Genomic DNA, 20,561 nt, shown 5'->3' on the forward strand with positions numbered 1-20,561 from the left:
CTTATCAAATACCTCCAACACATTGTATTATTTTTTTTTAATTCTTTATTCATTTTTAAACTTTCAACAAGTGATTCATAATACAATCATATACACTTTAATATCACTTATTAATCATACATATATTGAATCATAATATAATTCCTCCCTCCCTCCCTCCAATATAACATTATAGTTCTAGATAATTTGAAATGGAACCCACCCTATACTTCAATAAATAAAAGAGGAAGAAATAAATTATTAATTATAATCAATCCTTACAATAATTTAATGGCTCCCAAACATCAATAAATTTTTTATAACATTCCTGCTGAATGGCTAATATTCTTTCCATTTTAAAAATATGGCACATTGTAAAGGCACTCTTTTATATCCAAAGATAAAGGCCTGTTGTATATCCAAAGATACCGCTATAACTTGTGCTGATCTAAATCCAAGCCACCAGCCTAGTGTGAATATACCTCTGTAATCCTCAGTCCACTTCCCCAGTGTATTGTGAATGTACCATTGATGCTCTGTCTCCAACATATTGTGAAAGCATCTCTTTTTCCCTATCTCCACCCTTCAGTATAATGTGAATGTATCCTTAATCCTGTGCCTCCAAAATATTGGAACTGTATCCGTTCTGTGCTCCTGGGTAGAACGGGTTATAAAATGAAATAAATATAGAGCAATATTTTCCCTTTTCCTCATATCTCCCAATAGTGCAGCATTATCTCTTCCCCCTATTTTCTTCTACAGTGTTGCATCTTCTCTGAGTTTTTCTATAGTGTAGTATTTTTCCTGACCTTCCCTACAATGCAGCATCTTCTTTCTTCCCTCTTCCCTACTACCACAGTGCAGCATATTCTCTCACCCCCCCCCTCCCCCAAAGCACAAGCTCCAGCAGTTTGATGAATACCAGGGCAGCAGATCTGAAGTGGCAGCAGCCACAGTGGCAAGAATCACAAGGGCAAAAGCTCCCCCCCCCCCAAAGTAGTCCACTCTATTTTTTCAGAGCTATTCTCCTTCCTTGTGTCGTAGCTGTAAATGACACTTATTTGATTTCATTTCCAGTATGCGGAAGAAATTTACCTGAGATGAGTCACTGGTGGTAGTGATCAGCACATGCGCAGGATATACCCACTCTCTCCTGCCGTGCTCGCAAACCTCTCCCCCTCCTGGCAGAGGGAGAGATGCCCACTCTCTCCAACCGCACTTGCATAATCCCCCGACTCTACTCCATCCTTCCGCAGCGGGAGTGATACACACTCCCTCCCGCTGTTACCCAACCCGACAAGTCCCCCGTGCTCCCAATGACCCCCCCAACCCCTTCCTACCTTATTCAGGAAGTCCGGCCGGAGGGGTGCCTACCCTTTGGCTGGCAGGCCTGCCTTTTGCAAAATGGCAGGCTTTCTTTCCAGTGCATCCCTGGATGCGCCAGGGAGGGGCCTAAGGCTCTGATTGGCCCAGATGCCTTAAGCAACCTGGACTAGTCAGAGCCTTGGACCCCTCCCTGGCACATCTCAGGATGCACTGGGAAGGGGATAGACCGCCATTTTGTAAGATGCAGGCCTGCCAACCAGAGGGTAAGTGTCCCTCTGGATGGACTTTCTGAATAAGGTAGGGGGGCGGGGGGTCATCAGGGGCACTGGAGGAGTTGTCGGGGGGGGGGTTGATTGTGAGCACAGCAGGAGAGATTAGACTTTTCTCTCGCTGTGGGAGGGGGGAGGTAAGAGTCGGAAGTACTGGTATTGTTTTGTAAATGTTTACAGATACTGAAAGTGCATGCTTAAACTGAAATTGTTATCACCACCATTTGTATAGGCAACAGTATTTTTGCACTTTGTCTGGGCGGGACCTCTTCAAGCAATAGCAGTTACTGTGCTACTCTGGATTGAAATTGGACCTTCATGCCTTGCTGGAATGGCAGTTCTTGTTGTTTTGATTCCTTTACAGACTTGCTTTGGGAGGTTATTCACGTCACTAAGGTAAGCTTGACAAATTGCATGTTCAATCAAATAAAACATTTTGTGTATGGGGGTATGAGAGAGCAGAGCATGTGTCCTGCCTGAATGAGTGGTATGCATCTGAATGGATTGGTTTAAAGGTGTAGAAGAGGAGTAGAAAGGTGAAAGGGTGCCGCAGCCTGTCTTTATAGATTTTAGTTTGTTCTAAAAATAGTATCTTCCAGCATTTTTCTGTGTCACAATTTGGTATTTGTTTGAAACAATGGCTCTTATTTGACAAGAAAGTGTGTCTCTTTTGAAGAACTGGTTGCTGGAGCTATTCTTTGTCTGAATTCCTTTGTTATATTTAAAGCACCTTGTTCTGCCCCCATTTTATGTGGGCATTTGCTCAGTTTCTTGTATAAGCAGGGCAGGATTAATTCTTCGAGGGCCCTAGGCACACAAGTACATTGGGCCCCCCTGGGCCTGCCCCGCCCATGCCCCCCCACACCCCGCCCCCATTTATCTGTTTTCTTATTTACTTTTTTATTTCCACTTATTTCTTTTTTTTAATTCAAAACAAAGATTAGCATACCAGTGCACAATTTTTCTTCTATGCAACCCCCAAACATCTCTGAACAAATCCCCCTTCCTTCCCTTTCCACCTACTTACATTAACTCTGAACCCTTTCAATACGTTCAAATACAGTGGTACCTCAGTTTACGAGTGCACTGGTTTGCGAGTGTTTTACAAGACGAGCAAAACATTCGCAAAATTGGAGCCTCGGAAACCGAGGGTGCCTTGATTTACGAGCGCCCCCTCCCCCATGATCCGGCACCCCCCGCTCACGATCCGGCATCCCCCAGGCACCCACCCACCCGATCACATTCCTTACCCCCATTTGGCACCTGCACCGGCACCAACGCACAGGACATGCTTGTGCCGGTGCCCAAAGATCTGCCTTCTTCTTTTTGCTGGGCCTTGAGCATCTGCGCATGCTCAATGCCTTCGGGTTCCCGTTCTCTCCGCGATTCTCAGAGATCACTCCTGCCCCGAAAACCCACTAGACCACCAGGTAAGGTTTAAGGGGGGGCTTACAGGGCTTAAAATAGCCTGAAAAATGAAAGTGATTTTTTTGATATAAAACCACGAATAAGCACATCTGTAGATACGGAATTCGCGAATACAGAGGGGGAAGTGTATATTAAAACAATCTGACCCTTGTAGACCCTGGGGAATGTTAGTGAAGATAGCAGCATATGGGCAAGAACCATTCCGTCTAACAAAAGACCCTTTGCTTAGACTGCTACTGCAAGAAGACTAAATTACTCCTAAAAGATTAGTACATAAGATTAACAAAAATATTTTTGCATAGTACTAGGGAGTATTCTCAAGTCCTGAGCTTTCAAAAGATATGATACAGACAGGTATATGCTGACTATAGTTTTTACTGGACAGTTTACAGCTTCACTGAACAGTCTACCATAGATTTCCTCAGGTTTTGTACTGAAAAACAAGGACTCCTCTGAATGAACAAGCATGGTTGATCTCGCTCTGAGTTTTACTGGCAATTGTATGAGGCTACTATTCAGTTAATCCTTACTTCTGTAATCTTAGTGTTATCAGCTAGACTCTAGTTCTTGGACAACTTTCTTTAAAAACATGAAGTAAAGAATAAACACTTACAATTAATAATTTCAAGGCAGTTCAACTTCCACAGAATCTTCTCACTCTACCAGCATATTCTATTCAAAGGGAAGCTGGGAGTGTGTCCAAACACCGTGGAGAAAATAACACTGTGCTCCAGACTTAGACAGAACCTAAGCAGTATTAAAGTTCAGAAAGCCATAAAAACCTTCCTCATTACAAACCCAGCTCCTTGAAGACCCCGTCTATACTCCGGATGGATGGAACCCCAAAGACAGCACCTAATATACCAAACGGAATCTCACTAAAATTCACATGCCACCGCAAATATAACCTGAATTACTACCACATACTCTGATAACAAAGATGCATCCACCTGCAAAGAAAAGCTATTTCACTTCCTAGTACTGTATATCTACACTGAAAATGCTACAATTTAAACTACCCTATGTCCACTAAGTCTATATTTGTAAGTCTAAATGTTATATCTATACTATAATTGCTGTAATCTAAACCCTTGCCCATGCTGTAAAGTCTATATCTCACTAAAATTTGTCCTACCCATAAAGGGGCTTTCTATATAGTAACCTATGCAGGGTTTGTGCTAACTGGTTCAGAATCCATATCATTCTCTGAAATAAGTTGCATAACAAAAAAGCTCCAGTCAGCATTAAAAAGCCTGCTTGCTGAAAGTGTGCTCAGAAGCAGCCTGGAAGATATTTTGCCATCGGTGTATCATTGTGGGTGAGAGCTCTGGAAGGGACAAAGCTTGCTTCACTTACTAGTGACATTACTGGCTGTGTGCGGTAAAGAACTGGGGCCTCACACTGGGAGGAGTATAGAGCTTAATTCCTGAAAGCATGTTGTGCCATTGTTGGTCTTGCTTTCCAACTCAGAAATTGCCTGAAGATCTTTTTCCCTCTTTGTAGCATCACAGGTGAAGAACTGGGTCCTCATGCACTGGAAGGAGTACACTCAGTGGCGTACCTAGGGTATGTGGCACCCGGGGCCCATCATTTTTTGACACCCCCCCATGTAAAAAAATATTTTTTGTAATAACCATGAAACGAAATAAATGGTCATAATAGAAACAGGCAGTGAAAATTTTCTTTTATATAACCTCATATATGTAACCATTATTCCAAACATACCATAAGATAACATAAATTATGTCTGAATTGTCATGACATCAGAAGTACATATGGAGTAGTTGCAGGTGATGCTTGGGACAGTTCTGATTGCGTTAGTTCGGTTTTATGTGTTTTTTGAATAGAAGGGTTTTTATTTCTTTTTTGAAGGTTTTGTAGTCTGTGGTCGAGGTCAATAGGTTGTAGAGTTGGGGGTCGAGTGTTAGGAGGTTGTCAAACAGTTTTTAATCTTTTGACGATTTTGGTTGGAGGGTGTGTGAATGGTGTGTGAGTTCTCCTATGTCTGGTTGAGGTGGATTGAATTATTTATCTGAAGAAATTAGTTACCCCCCTATTCCACACACTTTAATTCTCTTCCATTTTTGTTCCCATTATGAAAAAACACTGATAAGTTCCCAGAAAAAAAATACATTAAAATAAGAAGTGAAAACAAAGGCCCCTACAGATGAGAACATAACATAAGAATAGCCTAACTGGGTCAGACCAATGGTCCATCATGCCCAGTAACCCATTCTCATAGTAGCCAATCCAGATCACTAGTACCTGGTCAAAACCCAAAGAGTAGCAACATTCCATGCTACCGATCCAGGGCAAGCAGATGCTTCCCCATGTCTTAATAACAGACTATGGACTTTTCTTCCAGGAATTTGTCCAAACCTTTCTTAAAACCAGCTACGCTATCTGCTTTTACCATAACTTCTGGCCACTTCATTTTTAAGCTGAGATCTTTCCTTCCAAGCAGAGACCTTGCTAGATGTCAAATACAGCACAAGGTAACTTCACACAGACTCAGCTGTGCAGGAAATGTGAATCTCCTCATACACCCACCATATAGTGCAAAAATGTGCAAAGGTCTGGTTTTTTCTTTCGATCACTACATAGCCTAATGCCACACAAGCGGCGCTGTTACAAACATATTCTGAAGGTCAATGCTAAGGTTAACAAAGTTTCTTTCCTTCAACCACAAGGAGATACTGACAAACCACTGGAAGAGATCCCAAAACAACTACCCAGGCACAACACCCAAAGACCCACTCAGTGTGTGAACCAGTTGAGTGGAGTGGACTAACTGGGGGGTGGAAATGAGCCTGGAGTTTGCTCAGCAGAATTTCCCAGACCACCTCTTCCTCTCAACACATTGACACGCTGCCACCACCACCACTAGGAACACCTCACCGGGTAGGCCAGCAATGCTTATAAACTTTATAAAACACATTATTATATTTTCTTATATAGCACATATTTTAACTGAACTCTCTGACATCCTCAGCCTTGCCATTCACAAAAATAAAAGGAAGAAAAGTTCCCATTTCCCCCGGCCTATACAATATTTTTCTTCTGCAGACCCTTCAAAAGTCTGACCAAATCCTCTTTTCACTTTTGATTTTCCTGCCCAATTGGGTGTTTTTTTCAAACATCCTGGTGGGTTTATTTTATAGCTTTTTCACCCCCTTTGGCTTCTCCTAACCACACTGGCATTGTGGCGTAAACAAAAAGGACTTTTCCACTCTCTGTTAAATCCTAGTTCACGTTTACGGTCTAACACCAGCTCTGGCAGGATACACTTTTCAAATCTGACATATTGTAATAACAAAAGAGAAAATAAATTATTTTTTCTACCTTTTGTTGTCTGGTCAATATTCAAATTTTGTTGGTCCCAGGCTCTGGTTGTCTTGCTTGCCAGGGTCTCCTTCTTTCTTCGTGCTAACTATCCATCTGCCCTCTCTGTCCTCCCCTTATGTTTCCCTTCCCTCCCCCGGAGGTCTGGCATCTTTCCTTTTTTTGTCTCCATCCACAGATTCACCTTTTCTCAACTACCCTTTCATCCAGCATCTCTCCCTCTTTCCCCACCACCCCAGGGTCCACCATCTCTCCCCAACTATCTTCCTATCCAGTATCTCTATCCCCCCTCCACACCATCCCTTGTGTCCAACTTCTCTCCCTTTCTGTTCCTTCCCTCCCTAAATCCCATTATCCACCATCTTTCTCCCACTCCTCTGTTTTTAGACCCATTATTTCTTCCCCCCAAAGTCTGGCATATGCACGTATCTTTGACACCCCCTTCCCCCCTCTGTGTAATTCTACACCAGGACCCCCTCCCCTGAAGGTCTATCCCTGCCCTGAAGACCTGCACCCTCCCCCCCGAAGGTCTGCACGGTTCCTGAAGGCGTACACCCCACCCCTGAAGGCCTGCACCCCCCCGAAGGTCTGTCCCCCCTGAAGGCTTGCACCCCCCCCGAAGGTCTGTCCCCCCTGAAGGCCTGCACCCGCCCTGAAGGCCTACACGGTGTAGGCCTTCAGGTGGGGGTGCAGGCCTTCAGGGATGGGGTGCAGAAGTTCGGGGGGTACAGTCCTTCAAGTGGGGGGGCAGGCCTTCAGGGTTGGGGTGTAGGCCTTCAGGGCTGTGCAGGCCTTCAGGGGGGACAGACCTTCGGGGGTGCACCCCATCACTGAAGGCCTGCACCCCCACCTGAAGGCCTGCCCCCCCAAAGGACTGCACCTCCCCCCAGGACTGTCTCTGTTGTAATCAGGTAAAGGGAGTTGCAGGAGGCCAGAGGAGAAGCCAGACACTGCAGCACTTCCCGACTGACCCTCACCCCTCGCCCTCTAAAGCAGGAGCAGCAGCGCTGCTGATCCTGCTTTAGGGGGAGAGGGTCAGATGGTGAATCGGGACTCAGGAGGAGAGTTTTTGAGACGGGCAGCACTAGCGAAAACACCACCAATACCGAACAAAACAGCAATACTTACTTTCGGTTCAGTTGAAAAACTGCTATTCGTTCTCGCATGCGGCTCCTTTCCCGCTTCTGCCTCTGCCGCGATCCACCCACCGGAAATAGGAAATAGGGCAGACGTGAAAGCTGGTGACTAAAGCGCGCCCGACATTAGAGCGCAACAAGCTCCGACGGGGTGTGTGGTCGTGGGGGAACAGAATGAATGGTAAGATACAGAGAAGGCAAGGCTGGACTACGGTCGGGGGGCTACCGATAACCTTGGAGTCGGGCCATGAGAAGGGAAGTTCCCGAGCCATGACTCCAAGGCCGGGAGCACCCCCCTCATGGCTTGCACCCGGGGCGGACCGCCCCCCCCCCCCCCACTTGGTACGCCACTGACAAAGGAGCATGTCTAAAGGGCTCCTTAGGGCACTCATTTGAGTGGCCTTGGGGTGGTAGGGTGGTTCTGTTTTTTGTGTTCACTTCTTACCAAGTCACTATGTGTTGATTTGCATTTGTGATGGGCCTGGGACAATATGGGAGGCTTGCTGCTTCTGTATCCCCATGTCCTGTAACTTCAGTGACATATCTATCAAAGAATGGACTGTTGAATTCATGTTTGGCACAAAATAAGACTGTTTTAATTCATGGTTGATCTTGCAGTCAGGAATTTGATATATTAAGAATTACAGAATCTTGGCATACCTTGAGAAATTTGCTACTAGATTTACATATATTGTCTGGTAGGGTATTTTTGTGAATGGGTCTTTAAGAATGTTAAGTGTGAGGGAATAATAATAATAATAATAACTTTATTCTTATATACCGCCAACAATCTTGCGACTTCTAGGCGGTTTACAATAAAGAGAAACTGTACAGACAGCTACTTACAGAGTATGGCAGTGTTCATCTGGTAGTAACAGCATTAACAATAATAACAACTGCAGGACCATGACGTACCATGCGGTTTACAATGAATTAGAAAAATTCCATAAATTGAATGGAGCATTCATTGTTAGTGATTAGGGGTTAGCAGTTTACAAGATCAGATTTGGGTGGGATTGCGAAGGGGGCTATTGTTCTTGTTCGTTACCTAGGTATTTCGAGAACAGGAATGTTTTTAGGTGTTTCCTAAATTCTCCATAATTGTTTGTGAGTGTGATTAGTTTTTCTAAGTCTTTGCCCCATAAGGCTGCTTGATACGATAGAAGTTGTTGATGGTATCTCTTATATTTGCATCCTCTAGCCGGTGGGGAGACGAATTTCAGGTGTGCACTTCTTTCATGTCTGTTGGTTGGGAATGAGAAGAGGGCTGTTATGTATTTAGGGGCTAGACCAGATAATACCTTGAAGCATAGACATCCCAGCTTGAACTTCGTACGTGCCTCCATTGGCAGCCAGTGCAGGAGTCGGTAGGAAGGGGTTATGTGATCGGACTTCTTCAGCCCGAAAATCAGCCTGACTGCTGCATTTTGTATCAGTTGTAGTCTCTGCATTTGCTTTCGGGAGATTGCCAGATGGGTAATGTTGCAATAATCAAGGTGGCTTAGTATTAGGGATTGTACCAGGATTCTGAATGCTGATGCTTCTAAGTATGCTCTAATGGATCTGAGTTTCCATAGAGTAAAAAACCCTTTTTTGACTAGGGAGTCCACATGGTCTTTCATGGTTAGACCTTGGTCCAGTGTTACCCCCAGAACTTTCATTGTTGGTTGAATGGGGTAGTTAAGATTGTTTATGCATAGTGATTTTGTCGTGATATGTGTGTGTGGCGAGGCTATAAAGAATTTAGTTTTGTCTGAGTTGAGCTTCAGTTTGAATTCTGAGGTCCATTGTACCATCAGGTTTAGCGCTTCTGTTGCTGTGGGGGTGATTTTGGAGGGAGACGTATTAAACGGGATAATGATTGTGAAGTCATCCGCGTAGCTAAATACTTTTATACCCCTCTGGGCCAGCTGCGTGCCTAGTGAAGATATGTAGACGTTGAAGAGTAGTGGGGATAGTGGGGATCCCTGTGGGACGCCTGATGGGTTTCTCCATGTTTTAGAGAGGTTGCGGTTGAAGCGTACTTGATAGGTGCTGGTCGTAAGGAATCCTCGGAACCAGTCAAGTACCTCGCCTCCGATGCCTATTGCGTCTAAACATTGTAACAATTTTTTGTGGTCCACCAAGTCGAAGGCCGAGCTCATACCAAATTGCATGATTAAGGCATTATGGCCCTTGCTGAGTAAGTTGCGTAAGTATTCTAGGATCGCTGCAATCACCGTCTCAGTGCTGAACAGAGGTCTGAAGCCAGATTGGGTTTCATGTAGTAGCGAGAACTGATCAAGGTAGTCCATCAATTGGGTGTGTACTAAACCTTCCATTATTTTTACGAAGAATGGAATGGATGCTACCGGTCTATAATTGGTTACTGATGTTAGGGATTGTTTATGGTTTTTCGGAATTGGGGTGATTATAATGTGACCGTTTTTCGTTAGGAATTTTCCGTTTTTGAAATTATTGGTCATATGTTGCCACAGTGTTAGTTTAAAGTCTAAAGGGGCTGCTTTCATAATGTTGGGGGTACAGGGATCTAGAATGCAATTTGATTTGGTATATTTGTTGTAAAGTTTTATGAAGTTATTCCATTCTGGTTCCTGAAAGGAGTTCCAAAACATATCCACTGGTATTTCGTTTTCATGTATGTTGGCTATTTGATGTTCATATGTGTTGTTTGTTGGGCAATTGTTCCTTAGGCTCACAATTTTTGAGTCAAAGTGTTGTGCTAGATCGTCTGTTGATGGAAGTTTTATGTCGTGCATGGATTGACTGTGGCGTGTGGTATCAAATAAATTTTTAACCAGGTTAAACAATTCATGAGTGTTGATTCCTTTTGAACTCGTGTCGGATGTATGTATTTTGGATGAGTAGAATGCTTTTCTTTTTTCTTTTATCAGTTGTTTGTAGTCCTTTATGTTTGATCTCCAATTGTTCCGGTCTGATATTTCTCCTGTTTTATTCCAGATCCTTTCTAGTCGTCTTACTGATTGTTTCATTTTTAATAGTTAAGAGTCGAACCAATTATTATATTTATTTGAGCGGTATGTTCTGTTTCGTTTAGGGGCTATTTTATTTAAGATGGAAGTGCTTGTTTTCGTCCACTGTTCCCAGAACTCGTCCCCTTCGTTTATCACCTTGCGCGATTCGTAATGTGCCCAATATTCCTCTGGATTGATGTGGCCCCTTGTGAGATGTTCTTTTTTTATCTTTGGGTGAGTTTTTTTTTTTGGTTGGTTCCAGATTAAGTTAAAGTAGTAGGTGAAATGATCGGACCAGATGTCGTCAGATATAGAAATAGTGGGTTTTAGGATTTCTTTTGAGGACATAGCTACCAAGTCTAGCTGATGGCCTTTTTCATGAGTTTGTGTGGATGAAGGGAGATTGTAGTTGATTGATGATAGGAAGTTTTTAAAATCTTTTGTGTCAGGATTGTCCTCGTTCTCTAAGTGTAGGTTTACGTCTCCTGCTATAATATTGTAAAACGGGGTGATTGAGTTATGTAAAATGAATTCGTAGAAGTCCTCTCTGGCCCTTGACCAGCATTTTGGCGGGACATAGAATAGAATAAAGGTGAGGTACTCTTTTAGATCCTTGTTACTAATTTTGCATGCTAGTGCTTCTAGTTGGTTGGTTATCTTGGAATCTACTAATTCAAGTTCAAGTTCTTCCTTGAGAATGATTGCCAGTCCTCCCCCTCTTCTATCTTCACGGTTTAACATGTGACTTTTGTAGTTATCTGGTATTAGGTCGTTTAGTATTGGATCCTCTTCGGATAGTAGCCATGTTTCCGTTAGAAAGAGGCAGGCTAACTTCTTGTTGGTTATCCAATCTTTGATTAAGAAAGCTTTGTTCCTTACTGATCTAGTGTTGAGGTAAGCGCAGGGAATTGAGGTAGTTGTGATGGGTATGATGGGTGTCGTGATTTTGATGGGCTTTATTTCCCTTGTCCTTTTTTTGAGGGTGCGGTGTGGTCTACTGTTACTTGTGATTGTTTTGATATGATTTACTCTTTCTTCCTGTTGGTTAGTTAGGAGCTTAATGGGTATGTCAGGGTAGTGAGAGGAGTGAAGTTTTGGATAGAGGGATATAATGTCTCTAATGTTATTGCTGAATAAATAGATTGATAGGATCAGTAAGAGCTTCATGTTTGCTGGTTTTTGTAATTCCTTCCTGTGTTAATTGTTAAGTCTTTACCAATAATGCATTTGCAGAAGATTGCAAATATATTATTGTGAGATTGTGGGGGATTTGGGTTGTGGTAGCAGTCAGCTGTGTGTTCACCTGTGTCGGGCGGGGGGCAGAGCAGGGCTCCCACTCTCCTCTCCTTGATGCAGAGAGGCCCGATGTGAAGGCAGGCTCCTCCGGTATGAGTGCAGTCAGCGATGTGTTCTCCTGTGCCGGGAGGGGGGCGGAGCAAGGGCTCCCACGCTCCTCTCCTTGTGCAGAGGGGGCTGGTGAAAGGGGCAGGATTTGGATGAATGTATCTGACTTGGAGGTCAACAGGTTTTCAGGTGGAGTGGTCTTTTGGGCGCAGGTGTTTCTGTGAGGCTCCCACGCGGTCCGAGGTCTCTTGTGTGGTAGCGTTAGTAGTGTCTCTGTGTTTTCGGGGGGCGGAGCAGGGCTCCCACGCGGCCCGAGGTCACTTGTGTAGTAGCGGTAGTAGTGTCTCTGTGTTTTCGGGGGGGGGCGGAGCAGGGCTACCACGCGGCCCGAGGTCTCTTGTGTAGTAGCGGTAGTATTGTCTCTGTGTTTTCGGGGAGCGGAGCTGGGCTCCCACGCGGCCCGAGATCACTTGTGTAGTAGCGGTGGTAGTGTCTCTGTGTTTTCGGGGATTGGATCAGGGCTCCCACACGGCCCGAGGTCACTTGTGTAGTAGCGGTAGTAGTGTTTCTGTGTTTTCGGGGAGCGGAGCTGGGCTCCCACGCGACCCGAGATCACTTGTGTAGTAGCGGTAGTAGTGTCTCTGTGTTTTCGGGGATCGGATCAGGGCTCCCACACGGCCCGGGTTCACTTGTGTAGTAGCGGTAGTAGTGTCTCTGTGTTTTCGGGTAGCGGAGCAGGAAGTGAACTGCAATGAATATAGCTTCTAATAACAAAATAATTAAAGAATTAAATCAGCACTTACTGCTGAAATAACTGAACACAGCTTATGTCTGACATGTTACTCAATGTTTGTAAAATGGCACCGGTCAACTTAAGACGCCATGCATGTGCATTAAATAAGATCTTTTTTCTTGCACATGGCTATTAAGATAATAATGTTAACTATGTAAATTGTATGCGCTCTTAATCTGTGTTTCAAATCTATGTAAAACGCATGCACATAAGTCCCTTCACTCAAATTTAATTGAAAAAGAACAAATCATTAAAGAAACATATTTAATTCTAATTCATTATTTAAACCAAAAGGATTAATGGTCTGAAATGTGTGTATCCATCTTGTTTTATTTATTTATTTAGATTTTTATCCCGTCCTCCCAGTAGCTCAGAACGGTTTACAAGTAAACATTCACAATGGAGTGAATTGGACATACAAGATTATACAGTAGATTTAAATACTTGGACATATGAAACTGTGCAGCAGTGTAAATTTAGGGACTATACAGCAAATTAAGAACAGTAGTTTAAATATAAGTAGTTTAGTTTAGATATAAGTTATTTGAGTATAGGCTGAGAGTGGACTATACTGAAATTTTTGGCAGAAGATTAGAATGGAAAAAGAAGGGTAGAGGTGGGGTTTAAGGGGTGGGGTGTAGACTGAGGGTGACCTTTAGTTGAAGAGGAGGGTCTTTACCGTTTTCCGGAATGTCATTAGTGAGTTCTATAGACCAGGCATGGTGCCTATTGAAAAATACTATTGCAGAAGCACAAGATCTCTACATTCCGAGGATTTCCAAAGATCGGAGAACTAAAGGCAAAGGAGAACCGGCATGGCTTACCATACAGGTGAAGGAAGCCATAAAAGAAAAGAAGGACTCTTTCAAAAAATGGAAATGCACGAAGACAACCGAAGCCTGGAACAAACATAAAGATGAACAGAAGAAATGTCACAAGGCGGTGAGGGATGCAAAACAGGACTATGAGGAAAAAATAGCCCGGGAGGCCAAAAACTTCAAGCCCTTCTTTAGATACGTGAAAGGGAAAAAAACCTGCAAAAGAGGCAGTGGGACCCCTGGACGACATGGGAAGAAAAGGATACATCAAGGAAGATAAACAAATCGCAGACAAACTAAATTCCTTCTTTGCGTCTGTCTTTACGAAGGAGGACACCTCAACAATACCTGAAGTGGAGAAACTGTTTACAGGAGAAATAAAGGACAGCCTCACCACAGTTGAAGTGAACTTAGATCAGATATACTACCTGATCGACAAACTTAAAAGTGACAAATCCCCTGGACCGGATGAAATTCACCCGAGAGTCTTGAAGGAATTGAAGGTCGAAATCGGAGAGTTACTGCAAAAACTTGCAAACCTGTCAATCAGAACTGGTCAGATACCAGACGACTGGAGGAAAGCGAACGTCACGCCAATTTTCAAAAAAGGATCGAGAGGAGAACCGGGCAACTATAGACCTGTGAGTCTTACATCTGTCCCCGGCAAGATGATTGAATCACTGATCAAGGATAGCATAGTTCAGCACTTGGACACACACGACTTGATGAAACCCAGTCAACATGGATTCAGGAAAGGGAAATCGTGTTTGACGAATTTACTCCAATTCTTTGAGACCGTGAACAAGCAAATTGATAGTGGAAAGCCGGTGGACATAATATACTTGGACTTCCAGAAAGCATTTGACAAAGTTCCACACAAAAGACTTCTTAGGAAACTACAAAGCCATGGCATAGAGGGAGATATACAAAGATGGATAGGCAAATGGCTGGAAAACAGGAAGCAGAGAGTGGGCATAAATGGGAAGTTCTCCGACTGGGAGAAAGTGACTAGTGGTGTACCCCAGGGCTCGGTACTTGGGCCGATCCTTTTTAATATTTATATCAATGACCTGGAAAACGGAACATCCAGTGAGATCATCAAGTTTGCAGACGACACAAAACTCTGCCGGGCAATCAGATCGCAGGAGGACAGTGAGGAACTCCAGAGCGATTTGTGTCGGTTAGAAAAATGGGCGGAGAAATGGCAGATGAAGTTCAACGTGGAGAAATGCAAGGTAATGCATTTAGGCAGTAAGAATAAGGAATACGAGTACAGAATGTCAGGTGCAACTCTGGGAAAAAGTGAACAAGAAAGGGATCTGGGTGTACTGATAGATAGGACCCTGAAGCCGTCGGCACAATGCGCGGCAGCGGCAAATAAGGCAAATAGAATGTTGGGCATGATAAAGAAAGGAATCTCGAGTAGATCGGAGAAAGTTATAATGCCGCTTTATAGGGCAATGGTCAGACCCCACTTGGAATACTGCGTCCAACATTGGTCTCCCTACTTAAAGAAGGATATAAAACTGCTGGAGAGGGTGCAGAGACGAGCAACTAAACTAGTGAAGGGTATGGAGAAACTGGAATATGAGGATCGACTTAAAACACTGGGATTGTTCTCCCTTGAGAAAAGGAGACTGCGTGGGGATATAATCGAGACCTTCAAAATACTGAAAGGAATCGACAAAATAGAGCAGAAAAAACTATTTACATTGTCCAATTTGACACGGACAAGAGGACATGAAATGAAGCTAAGGGGGGGGCAAGTTCAGGACTAATATCAGGAAGTTCTGCTTCACACAGAGAATGGTTGACATCTGGAATACTCTCCCAGGGGAGATTATTGCGGAATCGACAGTCCTAGGCTTCAAAAGCAAACTAGATGCATATCTCCTTGAGAGAGGCATATAAAGATATGGTTGGCTATAAAATAAGCCAGGTGTATACCTAGCAGGGCCTCCGCGTGTGCGGATCGCCGGACTTGATGGACCGAAGGTCTGATCCGGAGATGGCGCTTCTTATGTTCTTATAGTCTGAAGTAATTTTTTTTTCCTATTTCTTCCCCTTACAGAGACCAGTTCTTGATCAATGGCAAAACCTTTTAAATCTTGAAATGAATGGTTCAAATCAATACATTGTTCTATTAGAGTTTCTGTGATTCTTCCACGCTTTAAATCGGATTTGTGTTCTGACATCCTGATTTTGAAAAATCTTGAGGACATACCCACATAAAACTTGCCACAAGGGCAAGAGATGATGTGAACAACATGAGTAGAATTACAATTCAAATGAACTCTAATGTTGTATACCTTACCATTGTTTAGGTTCCTAAACTCCTTAATCTGTTAACAGTGTAGCAACACAAATGCTGCGCAATAATCATTTAAAGAAACCCCTTGGTAACGGAGAGCTAATTTGTTTGTATTCAACAGATATATGGGCAGGGCTTAAAAGGCTGGATGAGTTCTTACTATGCCTCATTGTTTTTTTGACTATATTAGCTATTTGAGTCCCTTTCTCACTGTATCATCCTTTTCGTTAGTGTTCTTTTGAATGAATAATAAATCTCTGTTACAGTATCTAGCCCTTTTATATGCATTCTGAATGATGGACTTTAGATATAACTTAACCATAACATAAAAACTTGCTTCTATACCACAATACACTTGAAATCATGCAATTGGGTGCAGTTTCGTCGTATTCTGATGAATTGTGAAAATGGAAGACTATCAATCTTTTTGGATGACAACTGCGGTAGTTCAATAATACATTTTTGTATAACCTTTTGTGATGAATCTGTCTGATTCTTGTACAATTGTCAAATCTAAAAAAATTGATATGTTGTCTTTGGTGGGACATCACAAATCTTAAATGCTCATCACAGGTGTTCAACCATGTAGCGAAAGATGTTAATTGTTCTGACGTACCCTGCAACAATAAAAGTACCTCATCTGTACTGTATATCTGTACCATCTAAATATGCAATCTTCAAAGGGAGATTTGTAAATCTAATTTTCTTCAAAATCAATCATATATAGATTAGCCATTTTTGGAGCGAATGCTGCGCCCTTTGCTACTCCAGCTATTTGTTGATAGAATTTTTCATCATAAAGAAAAAAAATTATCTTCCAGCGATGCCAGCTGTAGCAAAAAAATCTGTTGGTATGGAGTGCGGTCTTGCACTTTTCTCCAAAACTGTCTTAAATATGTCCAAAGCCTCATTCTGTGGGACTGACATATATAACGAAGCTACATTCAAAGTCACTAAGACAAAAGGAAAATCATTTGCTGGGATATGATCAAATGGCCAGAATCTCTAATGTAAGACATAGATTTTGAAACCTCTGGAAATAGAAATTATCCACCAAACATGTTAAAGGTTCTAATACTGAGTCACGTGAGGACATGATAGGGCGGCCTGGTTGATTTTCTAGACTTTTATGTATTTTTGGGAGTGTATACAGAACTGGCACAGTTGGCTTAATCTTGTTCAAAAACCTATAGTCTCTGTTTAAAAAGCCAGCTTCTAGTCCAGGTTTAATAATTTTCATGATTTTACTCTGTATGCATTTATTCAGATCTAAACTTATCTTCTGATATGTGTTAACATTGCTTAATTGTTGGCAAATTTCTTGATGGTATTTTAATTTATCCAGTACTACTAATGCTCCTCCTTTGTCAGCCCTTTTTATGATTAATTCATCCTTTTTCAATGACTTAATCACTCCTCATTGTTTCGTGGTTAAATTGTGAGGAATTTTTTTTAACTCTGTGCTCATAGAATCAATCTAATTGATCATGCACTTTTTGAAAATGAATAATGTGTTGTCCGAAGGTCTTGGAGGGCACCATGTTGATGGTAGTGCTATGACCGTACGATCGCTGCTGTTGCATTTATCAGCAAAAAATATCCTGATCTTTAATCTTCTGATGGATTTGTCCAGGTCATCTAAAAATTGAAAATTATCGAAGGACATAGATGGAATGAAGGACAATCCATGGGTCAACATTTCATTCTCATCTTCAGACAAGGGACGAGTCAAGGGACATGTTGGATGATATGACTAGAGGGCTTAGTTTAGGTTCTAATAATGTAAGTTCATCATCTTTCTGGGAACAGATACTTTACTTGGGTAAAGTTAAGCGGTGATTACACATATTTACCTCACATTGTGACACACTAGTACCAGGAGAGGAGACAGAAACCATCATATGATAATGGAGAGTAGAATTAAATGGGAGAAATACAATAGTACTCAAAGGGCTAGATGCACAAAATATGGTCACTAAGACGGTGTGGGTCACTGTGGGCTGATATTTTTTGGCCGATTCTGAAACAAAAATCAATGTTCCAACAAGTCTGCATGCAAATGATTTTCGTGGAGGTTCTCCATAATCCTGTTTGATCGGTCACTGTGAGAGTGACTTTGACACATGTGCAGAGCTGGTTTGGGAAAGCCCAAACAGTTGAGAGGCAGGGGTAGCCCAAAAGCAAACTCCTGCCACTCAGCTGTTGGGACTTTTTCTTTTCTTTTTTTTAATGGCACAGATGTGCGTGTGTTACACTTTACAAAAAATTGGCAGAAGGGTTGCCCACTACCTCCTGCCACCATATGCCCCATGACTCCCTGGTCTCCTGAACCACCTCCACACCCCCTAAACCTCCCCCGTACCTCTAAATTATGATGATAGCAGGAGAGATGCCCAACATATGCACCAACTTACAGAATAATATCATTTATGCCTGCATCTGTGGCATAAAGACAAAATCATTGACATAGTGTAAACAGTTGTATGCAAATGCCTTTTATTATCTCAGGTACAAGAATTGCTTTGAGTGTCAGAGCACTTACCTCACTGGCCCTTGCTAAAATCTTCTAGCACAGCTTGATAAAAGGGACCGTTAGACTGTGAACCTTCTAGGAGCAAGGAAATATGGGCTAGATTCACTAAGCAAACTGATTGGTTTGCGACCCGATTCCCCTCTGACCCGATTCACTAACCTTGTGGCTGATCACCTCCGATCCGATTCTGATTCCGCACATGCAAATGAGGGGGAACAGCATTCAAATGATGGCAGGCAACGATTCACTAACAAAAACCTGCAACACCGACTGGGCTGGCCAATCACAAACAAGTGACTGCTGGAGACCAGTTGTTCACTGCTTTCCGACTGCCATCTCCTGCTCTCTGCCTGTTGTCTACCCCGACTTTCCAGCTCTCTGTTCCCGACTCTCATGCGTTCTCTGCCCCGACTCTCTACCGCAATTTTCTCCTGCCACCCTTCTCTGCCCCAAATTTCCTCTCCTATTCCTTTCCCTGACTCTCTGCCTTTTTCTCCTGCCGCCCTGCTCTGCCCCGAATCTCCTTCGCGGCTCTCTGCTCCTGACTCTCCTGCTCTCTGCCCCAAGCGCTGCCCTGGCCTTCCCCCACAGTGCAAGCTGTGGTTTTAACCTGCGGGTTTAAAGCAGGTTAAAATCACGGGCTTGCTGGGCTAGAGGACAGTCAGCTACGGGTAATAGAGTGTGGGAACAATGCTGTCTTGAAGATGCCCATTACAAACACCACAGTGGATCAGGACCCTGGCAAAGTTAAAAACTGTCTCAAGAGCGTAGTGGAGGAGTGTGAGAAAGACGTAATCACTGCAATACAGAGAAGTTGTGTGTCCAAATTCTGCTTCCAGTAGCAAAACCAACTGGTACAGGAAACTTGAAAAAACAAACAAAAAAAGGTGCTGCTCTTCGACGCATGCGCAGACCATCTACAGATGGTTTGTGCATGTGTCGGGATCACTACAGAGCGATCCGGGCGGTCGGTTGGGGGCGTGATTCTGATCCGATCCGTGCCCTTAGTGAATCTAGGCCAAGGTATTATAGCTGAGTGTAGCTGACTTTGAGCTACTATTGAAAAGGCATGAGCTAAATGTAAATCCCTACTCCCACTATATTTCTTGTTTCCTTTAGATCAGGGGTGTCAAAGTCCCTCCTCGAGGGCCGCAATCCAGTCGGGTTTTCGGGATTTCCCCAATGAATATGCATGAGATCTATTTGCATGCACTATTCTCATTGGATTACGGCCCTCAAGGAGGGACTTTGACACCCCTGCTTTAGATAGAGAATTTAAATATTGTCTTTTGTTTTCCTACAGGTTCATGTATATTTTTGGTTTCTTTTATAAAAATTTATAAATAGATTTGAACTAAATAATCTGTGATGAGTAATTAACAATGACCTTGTTTTGTGGCACTCTTCAGTACCCCTTCTTACCTGTTTCCTGCAGTGGCCAATCCAGGGCAAAACTACCTAGCAGGTTCTTAGTAACTAGACTCCATGCTGCTTTCCCCCATAGATAAGTAATGGATTTTTAAAGTCTACCTTTAATAATAGTTTATGGACTTTTTCCTACAGGAACTTGTCTAACTTTTTTTTTTTTTTTAACTCAATTACATTTACTGCACCTTTCAACAATGAATTCCAGAGCTTTAATTATGAATGGAGGTTAGTCCTGGAAAGACCACTAGCCAGGAGTTCAAAAACCCCTGTTTTAAGCTCTCATAACTATTTAATCTTTACTTGCTGCAATTAAAATAAATGGTGCTTTTTGTTTATAAAATTTTTTCATAATTTCTTGGTCTGTAGCCCAATAGAAACTTCCATATCAGATGGTCTCCTTTAGATGAGGCATGATAATTGTTGATCTGGCAGATGCTCCTTTAGCAGTGGCCATGATGGGCAGATCTGGCGTGCAAAGCTTCCTTACCTAATCATGCTCCCTCTTCACGACAACCAGCTCACCGAGGAGTAGGGGTGGGGAATGATGTATGAAAACATGCCTACCTGCTTCAGAATGTTGGTACATGTCACCAAAAGTAGGACTATGCTATTTTTGGTATTCTAGTGCTTTGAGTGTTTCTACTAGAAAGAGCTATTATTTATACCTGAAAAAACTACAGGTGGTGGACAAGACACTGGTTGGCTATCCCCTTTGTGGTAGCCAGAATTGAAGCTAACTGCCCATTTTAAGATTAGAAAAAGAATTATTGCTTATGATTGTTTTAACAGTTGAGTAAACTTTGTTTTTACAGGCAGTTTCTTAGTTTGCAGCCTCTTAGCTGGTAGAACTATTTAAGGCAGTGTTGAAAATGCTTATTT

At 42.9% G+C, this 20,561-nt stretch overlaps 1 protein-coding gene across 13 annotated transcripts in view; it reads left to right on the plus strand.

The window, feature by feature from the left end:
• Positions 1-20,561, plus strand: part of ABCC4 (ATP binding cassette subfamily C member 4) — a 627,262-nt gene that overhangs the window by 103,149 nt on the left and 503,552 nt on the right. For 9 of the 13 annotated variants that reach the window (XR_004539971.1, XM_033950379.1, XM_033950382.1 and 6 more), the window contains one exon: positions 1,807-1,970. The exons of the other annotated variants lie outside the window; for them this stretch is intronic. Coding sequence is in view for 8 of the 9 variants with exons in the window: in XM_033950379.1 (XP_033806270.1) it covers positions 1,807-1,970 (164 nt within the window). In the remaining variant the exon portion in view is untranslated. The remainder of the gene's footprint in view (positions 1-1,806; positions 1,971-20,561) is intronic. 13 annotated transcript variants of the gene reach the window in all.

Source organism: Geotrypetes seraphini, chromosome 6 (genome assembly GCF_902459505.1).
Source record: "Geotrypetes seraphini chromosome 6, aGeoSer1.1, whole genome shotgun sequence".
Lineage (NCBI taxonomy): Eukaryota > Metazoa > Chordata > Amphibia > Gymnophiona > Dermophiidae > Geotrypetes > Geotrypetes seraphini.